We start from the raw sequence: 9,159 nt of genomic DNA on the forward strand, positions 1-9,159 counted from the left end.
CTCAGAACTAAATGCATTAAAAATGAATGAGGAATTATATAATAAAGTGGAAAAATAACTTTAGAGAATTATCAGATTTTAAAAAAATGACATTTGTCATTGAAAAAAAAAATGTAATATTTCGATCTAAATTAGGAATCTCGGCTCCATGAAAACAATATGCTGCAGTGGCCGGAAATAAAATGCTTTTATCTCCCACGTGGCAGCGTTTTGCCATTCTGTAAAGCCAAAGATACTTTCAAATTTTATCAGGATGGTTATCAAGCAATAAATTGAGCAATTTAAAGGCAATAAACAGAGCTCTTAAGAATATGTTTCTGTACGTTTTAGTGTGCTTGAATTAAATAAACATGTGTTAAAAGTTTGACTTGTATACTTAGAAATATTCAATATTTTTATGAAAATCCACTAAACGGACTCATCGAAATTATCACATACTTTTTCTTTATTATGATAATTGTGTTAGACTGCTGGTTACGTGAATGATTAGTGATTAAAGAAATAACATAGAGAATATAAAAAATTGTACCGTCAGCTCTAACACTGTATTGGGAATCTTAAAGATATGCTGTTTTTAGGTATTCTCTTCGTAGAAAAATTTGAGATTGTTGAAAATTGATCATTTTTCCTTTGTATAATGATCCCAGGCCAACATTGTCGCTGTATGTATGTTTCTTGAGATTTTCTTACGTGTAACATGAATACGAACTAGTTTTATCCTTTGTGTACTTTGCCATATTCCAATAATCTACGTGTAACGTGCATGTACTCGCCTTCCCTTAAAAAGTCTTCCATGAAGAGAGTTCTGAATGCTTTGCCATGATCAAATACACCGCTGTTTGTGGCATGTGGTTTATTATATTACGGAAAAGCGGGCAAGGGCTTTGAAACATTTTGAAACAATGTTACCTAGACACACTGTGTCGCAGTTTGTACTAATGTAAGCTTTTAAAACTAAGACAATACTTTGGCAAAAAGAATTGAACAAAAAAAAAAAAAAAAAAAAAAAAAAAAAAAAAAAAAAAAAACAGAAACATGCTTTTCAGAATTTACTAAAGAAATTAATACAGATTTCTTGTTTAAAACGACATATGATAAAATCGACAGAAAGTTTTTTGAAAAATTTCCAAATAAGGAATTAGGTTAGATCTGTGGCCCATTTTGCCTTTGGTGTTTTCAATTCCAATGTATCTCTAAATGAGAATGAACAATTAATTGATATTTTAAGTGACGGAATACTGTGTGTTAAGTCTCTAACTTGCCAAAAATTTTAGTTGATTGGAAGCTAATATGCCGATTTAAAAGGAATGAAAGTAAATTCTTACGTTTCTTACGTAAAATTGTACAGTAAACCTTTAGCTTCTATTTAAAACTTCTAAAATGCTTATGTTACATTTTTCTGTTATATAAGCATTGAAAGTGGATTTCTCACTGAAACAGAAATAATTTTGCTATTGAATTAACATGGAGAACTTTTTTATTGAAATATTTTTTCTCTGTGACATTAGTTGCATCTACTACAAAATAAAGATTAAAGAACTGTTTTTAAAACATTTTGAATTCGTTGCCATATTGATCTATGAAGCACTAGATTAGTGAGTTTTTATTACATTATTGACAAATATAGTTTTTAAACAATCAAAAAATTTAAAGCGGAGATAATTATTTGTCAAATATGAATGTGTTTTCAAAGAGGAAATAAATAATAAGTGATAAAAAGAAAATTCAGTTAGAACATTCACATCTCTAACAAAGTAATTTGCTTTGATTTAATCTTTATAATAGAATATATTTTAAAATGATAAGGCAAAATCCAATATGAAAAGTTATGCGAAGATTACGATAGTACCTTTCTATAACCAGATAATAATAATAATATTAAAATAGACCTAAATTTTATCTGAATGAAGTTTTCTTATTACAGAAACAGTAAAATTATGCAATTACATAAACGAATACACTTTCAGACAATATATTTAATACTGTTTACAAGTGCAAGCCAAAGTTGTGTTTATGTTACTTCTCGCCCTTCAGCGCATGCTCAAGAATTACCATCCAGGCGAAACTAGTCGATTTGTCCATGACGTCAAAAATTCGAAAAGTGGGGTAGGGTTTGGAAATATGCGCCTCAGACGATGGAGAAAACCCATTTGGGTTAGTCTATTTCTTATAAGGTCCATATTGACCATAAGCTCAGAGGAATCATGGCAACTGATGTTTTTTTGTTTACATCGACACGCAGTCTCATTGGATATTGATGTAGTTTATCGGACAAGCTCTCCTGGCACGAGAGCAAACCTGCTCCCCATTGCAATTTTGACGTCATCAGTTACCAGAGCGGTAAAGCGTTGCACTTGAATTCGACTTTAGCAGACGATAGCAGGAACGCCTCTTGCGAGCTAACATTTGCAATTTATCAGAGCGTTGCAGTTGAATTCGCCCCTAAGAATTAAACTAGCATATTGCAGTAGCAAAAATTTTATTTTTTTATCTCCAAACATTAATTACTTTTTTGAAACAAACACCGATTTTTTATTTATTCATTCAACTGTAAATCATATACAGATGCGTAATGCAGATTTAATACAAATAAATAATAGAAATGCATGCATTCTCAACACATGGAACAAATTTCCAAACAACACGGTACTTCACGTAAATAAACAGATTTTCAGGAAGAGCGGGGAAATATATGCGTAAACTGAGATGCGCACGGGAGGATCAGATCATGATCACAAAAGTTGCCTTCTCTCCGTAGACGCTTGTCGCCACAGTTGCCAGAAAAACACAGTGGAGCTTCCTTCATTTAACGCAGGCCATTCTTCACACACACTTTTCTTTTCGCCAGAGTGGCAACACGAAGCCTGTAAGTCGAAAAAGAAGAGTGAGTGAAAATTGTATATATAATTCTGTGTTCAGAAAATAATAAATAAATATTAATCTTATAGGAGTCAGAACGGTGTTTAACATTCCCGGTGTACCAAACTTCCACATGAACGAAGCGAGGAAGGAGTTTTTATTTTTCTGTGTGTCTATCTGACATATGAAAATATAAATGAGCTGTATGTGTTGCATGAAAATATAAATGAGCTGTATGTGTTGCAAACTGAAGTTTTTTTCTAGCATACACTTAGCGATGTGGACTTCGCAATGACGTGAAATGTGATCATTATTTAGCATTTATGGGAAGACTCAGATAACCGGCACTTGGCGCAATTTTTTCCGCCATCTTGAATCGGCGAAAATCGCCAAATCCTCGGAAGGATTTTTTTGACGCCAAGAGGGAAATGACGTCAAAAGACGCTTTCCAAAATTTCCCTCCTGAGCCGGACATAGGGGAGAAACCGGTGCTAGGCGAAAATCGCCTGAGGCTAAATACAATAACGCGTTTGCGTTAAAAAGGTAAACAATGTACATAAAATTAATTTAGTTGTTGATATGTTAATGTTAATCTACATACATGTTTTCACCTTAGTATTTTAGATGAAGATATATATAACTCCAACATTATTACCTTACCAACTTAATACTTTTCTTTTTTAATTCTGACCATTAATTTCTACACTTATCTATAATAATAGTTAAATATGTTTGAAAACATGTTCTTCATATAAATGCAGTAAAGATTATGCAAATGGAATATTTATCACGTAAGTAACGTTAAAAATTTTAAAAGATAAAATATACATGACTATATTATTTGGAGATACTCAGATAACTCGGATGACATTTTATTTTGATGAACTAAACCGTTCATTATAGATTTACTTTTACTCTCTATATTAAAATAAACTTATGTTAGCATTTTATATAGAATAAATATCTTATATAAAATTATCCATTCATATTATATTACCAACAAATTTATAATAAAATATATGAATGAATGAATGCAAAAATAGATACAAGAATTTTAACTTACCCCATTGCAGTTGTGCATAACGTGTTGTATATCCTTTTATTATATTCTTGTTGATATTTGCAGTTCTTCTGAAAAACAGTTTCTTGAAATATTAACATCTGAGATTCGTGTTTTGAAATAATTAATCCAAATCACTTTGTTGTACACTTATGAAATGTTCACACTGCATGCAACACAAATCTAGTAGCTTGCACTATCCTCCTCATATCAGGTCACACACTCAGAGTCATACTTAACATTCTTAAAAACTGACTGGCTTCAGCATCTGTTTAAAATATTCCATAATTAAAAAGGTGGGGATAAATAGATTCCATTTCCACATCACCTTAGAAGTAGGTTTGCACTTGCTTTAAAAAAACAGAAACTGTAAAATACTCTTAAAGAAGCATGCTAAATATTTCAATTGTTACTTTTAAGTATTAATTTCAGTTTTAAGGAAATGAAAGTTGAATTATAATCATGAAGAAATTGGTTATTGCGAAGCATGACATGCATAACAAATTAAGCAATATGATACGTTAAATATTTAAAAATTTTGAAAGTAATTATGTCTGTACATCAAGTGCAAACCTACATCAGGAGGTAGGAATCGTGATGCGTTTTTTTTTTTACGGAGGTGTCGCCAAGAGCCATAATCCTCCGAACCTGAAAAATTCAAAAACCAAGGGAGGCAAAAAATGTTTTTTTAAGTATAACAGTCAAGATATTATAAAAATGAAATCACTGTTACAAGAAAAATAAGATACATAATAAAGAAATAATATACAAATAGGGTGTTTACATATTTTTAGAATAATTTTGATCAGAATTTTAAAAAAAATCACAGGTGGACTGCTGTGCCTTTAATCTCATAAAGAGCTAAGCTTCCTAAGTGCAAAGCCATCACAACAGATGGAATCTGGAAAGTTATGGACAAGGAATAAAAATCAATACCCATGGAAATATTATGAAAAGCCCTTCTTTCGGAGAAATCATGGGCATTTTCTGGGCAGGCTTGCCAGAAAAAAAGCTATCATATTGAACATATAAAAAAATACTCTTTACATTTTAAACATAATTAAATGGCCCCCAAATTGTTCTAAAAATGTGTAAATGCCTTCTTTTGTATATATTTACATTTAGTACTTACCAAAAATACTTAGGAAATAAATTACATTTTCGAACCTGTAATTCTGCTGTATTTATTTATGAAAGGGCTGCAGGATTTTTAATTTCCATACTCTGAAATGCAATTGAAAAACATGCACTTATTACTTTTTTTGCAAAGCTCTTTCTATATATATATACAGGGCGTAACAGAATTTATATCACAAGTTTAAGGGATGACAGAACATGGCAAACTTAATAATTTTCAGTATACATTGTCAAATGTCATCACAGGAACACAATAGTATGGAGGATGAAAGATTTTCTTATTGATGGTTATTTACAAGAATTGTTAAAATTAAAAATGGTCAACTGCAATATATAAATCACAACACTGAAGAACCAAGGCATAGACTTTAAAAGATGCCCACATCAAGTACTCTTGAATTAACACCAATTGTGCTGATACATTTTTCAAGAGAATCAATATATGTCTCTTAAAAGAAATCCGTCATAGTTGTGGTGCATGTATCACCGTGCAGTTGCTACTTGTACTTTTGAACAGCTGTTGTTAATACCAAATGCTATTTTTAGTAATTATCTGCTTTTAAAAAGCTGTCTGACTTCTGCATTTACATTACATTGTTTTATGCAAACTGTCTTTTTTGCCATGGTTTATCAGCCTTTAAAGCTGTCATATTTATTGCTAAATGTAAGCAGATAATAATAAAAATGCTATATCTTATTGTTTACTTTTTATGATGCATTTTAGAAAAAGAATCAAGTTCTTAAAATAAATTAAAATGAAAAATTGCTTATTCTTACCCCACATATCATCACCATCTTCAATAAACTGCATTTCATCATCTTGACGGGCAGCTTTTTTCGGTGGCATTAAATCTTCAATATCCTCACTTTGTACTGTTGGCTCATTTATAAATTTCAACTCTAAACCATTTTTTCCATAGCCAGGATATACAGTTTTAATATCTTGTAGGAACTGGTAAATTTTTTCGCCCGGATATTGAAAATGCTTCAAACGAAAACGCTTGTAATAATGAAGGGCCATATACTGTATCAGACTTTGATCATTGCGTCTATTAACAATTGTTCTTTTAAAAATTTTGTTTTCATTTTCTAACTGATTTATCGTATTGAATTTATTCTTTTTAGCTACAAATTCACCTGTAATGGAAGTATGTCAATAAGCTTTTGTGTAGATTCTTGAGGAAATTATTTAACATTAGAAAATTTCTTCATAAACATATTTTTTTAACAAGCTGACTGTAACCGATTAACCAATCATGACCTGTAAAATAATTATTCACAAATTGTTAACTTATTAATATATTCAGATATGAAAACAAAGTGATTTAATTACCTCTGCTGTGATTTGTTGTCTTGTGAACAGCTCCAGAGAACATGCTTTCTACATTTTTATACTGTTTAGCTGAATCGGTACAAATGACTGAAGTTTCTGGATGAACATGACGCTTTATATATGGCCATATATCTCGCTTGCTTTTCCCATTAACTCTAAAAAACAGCCCTTCTTTGTCTTCTCGACGATATATTCCTAAAACAGTTATTGTCATGTTTTTGGTAACCCGCCCTCTGTTATACTTACGCTTGGTAAGAAATGTCTCATCAACTAAAATGGTTTTACCTGCAAGGCAAATAAATGAAACATATTATCACAATTTTGCAATAAAATGGCGTCTACCAGGCGAGCAAACTATTTTCATAATCTTCACCATGTGTAAATTGATTATAAGCCAGTTTCCCTCAAAACGTCCTTCACAATGGCATTCCTCCTTTTACACAGATAGCCCTTTTGACTCTAATATGTTAAAATGTCCTAACGTAACTTAACCTGCAGCTTTCGTCCACACGAATTCTCCTGCATAACTAGGCAAGCAACTTTCCACCAACCAATTCACAGCTCAATTACATCTTGAACAGTCGATAACATTTCCATTTTATGATTTCTATCATCTGCAATTTGAAGCATTGCAACTGGAATATTTGCTGTTCTTCGGCAAACTGAAAATTAAATAAAAATGTTTATTATATTTTAACAACTGGCATCTTTCTGGAACTATTATTTCGGAACATCTGCAGTATTCTAAAGAAAGCATCACTGCAGTGTATTGTTAGCAGTGCATCTGTAAGTATTGGCTAATACATAAGTACCCTGAAATATAACTAATTATTATTTACATTATAGGAATGCAATAAAGGGCTATTTGCCTAAAAGGAGAGGTGCCTTCATCGAGTATTTTTAGGGGAACTTACTTGTATTCATGTTACACATGGTGAAAACTGTGAATACTCTTGGGAGCGAAGCCAGCCTGTTTACTAGGATCTTCATTACGGTTAAACTACGAGTATTCAGTCATTTTATCACTCGACTGGTAAGGGACTTAAAATATAAGGTAATGCATATCTCATTAAAAGTTGAATTAAATACATGGCTCAGTTAATTTGTGAGACAAAATAAATACAGAAAAAAATTAAGAATCCTTTACCTGCTCCACCAAGTTGTGTACTGTGATGAGAGGCAAATACCTCACAGATTTCTCTACAATAGGACATAAAGTCGCATATTGTTTCGTCGCGTATTTCTGGCAACTTCTGCTCTTTCCTCCATGACATAAAATTCATCTTTATAAACGTGAAATTCATCTCCAGTACAAAGAGGAATATGAAGACCATGCACTCCCTGACTGGAACTTTGGTCCCCTCAAAAAATGTGCCTGCAACGGGGTTAACCATTCCTGGACACTTGCCTCTATTCCTGTTGCTGCAAATCCATCTCCAGCCAAGTTTTGCTTCTTTCCTGGAATTGGCATTCATCTTATGACCACATTTTGGGCAAGGTGGGGCCTCCTCTTTTTTCGGAAGCAAGCCAGCTTCTGTTGCTAAAATAACTGCCTTTTCTTCATCATTAATCAATGACATTCCTGTCATCATGTTGAAGTATTTCAATTTCTGCATTAATGATGAAGTAGCCATAGCAAAGAAAAAATAGAACCTAACAAAATGAAATTAAATAAATCAAATCAAATATTAAATTAAATGTATTATTTTTAAATTAAAAGAGATGTTAAATTTAAGCTAACAATATATCAAACTAAAACACTGATAACATACAGAAATAAAGGCTTAGTAGTACAGGGAAAAAATGCAGAAATAAATATTTATAACTTCTGAAATATGAAGAAATTACAAATATTCCTAAGTTACAGAAATAAAAATTTTAATATAAATAAAAATTAGTAATTCAAATATGCAAATATCAATAGATGCAAAGAGATAAAAATTTAATTGAAAAAATACTTGCTTTGGCAGGTGATTCCTTTTGAAGCGATACACACAGGGCACTCAACCAAAATGATGTAGGTTCAGAGTTGAGAGGTCAAAGTTCGCGGAGTTTTGCGCCTACGTCATTTCGCAAAAAATCGATTCCATGTAAATAATCAAAATTTCGTAGAAAAATTTGTTTGATCAAAATTACTTGCATAAACAGTAAAAATGTATATAAACGTATTTTATATTTTTATTTGTTAACATAATTTTGCATTAATAAGTAGCAGATATTTTTTCAATAATAAAAGTTTTTGCAAAAATTAAATTTGATAGACGACTGTGTGAAGAAAAAGTGTTCCTTTTTTAATATGTGTGTCTTTAATGTTGTTTATAAATGAACTGAATGAAAAGGTTATCTGAATTTTGTAAGTAAATCGGCAATAAATTGGATACCACTGTGGCGACATCATTCGTGTTAATGAAGCCTTAATGCAAATACTGTACCAACCCGATGACTGATTTTTTGTCTGTGTGATTCTATATCTAAAAAATGTAAAAAAATATTAATCTTATTGGAGTAAGAGCAATGTTTAACATTTCCTATGTTCAAGACATGCACAACCACAAAGCGAATCCAGTGCAGCTTAACCGTAACTGTTCATTGAAATAATCTTGACTTAACCAAAAGACTTTGTCTGTCTGTCTGTCGTGACATCTGTCTCTCTCTCTCCCCCTCCTTTTTTTTAATTTTCGCGTTTTTTTTTTTTTTACAGGTTTTTCAAAAACCAGCATCTTTTGAATTTATTAGCACGGAAGCAGAATTTTTTTCCCCTTCGTCTTGA

The 9,159-nt window shown here is 31.6% G+C and overlaps 1 protein-coding gene across 1 annotated transcript; it reads right to left on the bottom strand.

The window, feature by feature from the left end:
• Positions 1-4,035: 4,035 nt before the first annotated feature.
• On the bottom strand, positions 4,036-8,127 carry LOC118183314 (uncharacterized). The gene is made up of 5 exons (XM_085817805.1): positions 7,537-8,127; positions 6,390-6,674; positions 5,834-6,193; positions 5,052-5,143; positions 4,036-4,187 (listed from the first exon to the last, which is right to left on the bottom strand). The coding sequence occupies exons 1-4, from the start codon at positions 8,021-8,023 to the stop codon at positions 5,130-5,132; spliced, it is 1,146 nt and encodes a 381-aa protein (XP_085673931.1). The 5' UTR covers positions 8,024-8,127; the 3' UTR covers positions 4,036-4,187; positions 5,052-5,129.
• Between the last annotated feature and the right edge of the window lie 1,032 nt (positions 8,128-9,159).

This window comes from Stegodyphus dumicola, chromosome 5 (genome assembly GCF_044657685.1).
Source record: "Stegodyphus dumicola isolate Sdum_Otavi_A_Nest chromosome 5, ASM4465768v1".
In the NCBI taxonomy this organism is placed as follows: domain Eukaryota; kingdom Metazoa; phylum Arthropoda; class Arachnida; order Araneae; family Eresidae; genus Stegodyphus; species Stegodyphus dumicola.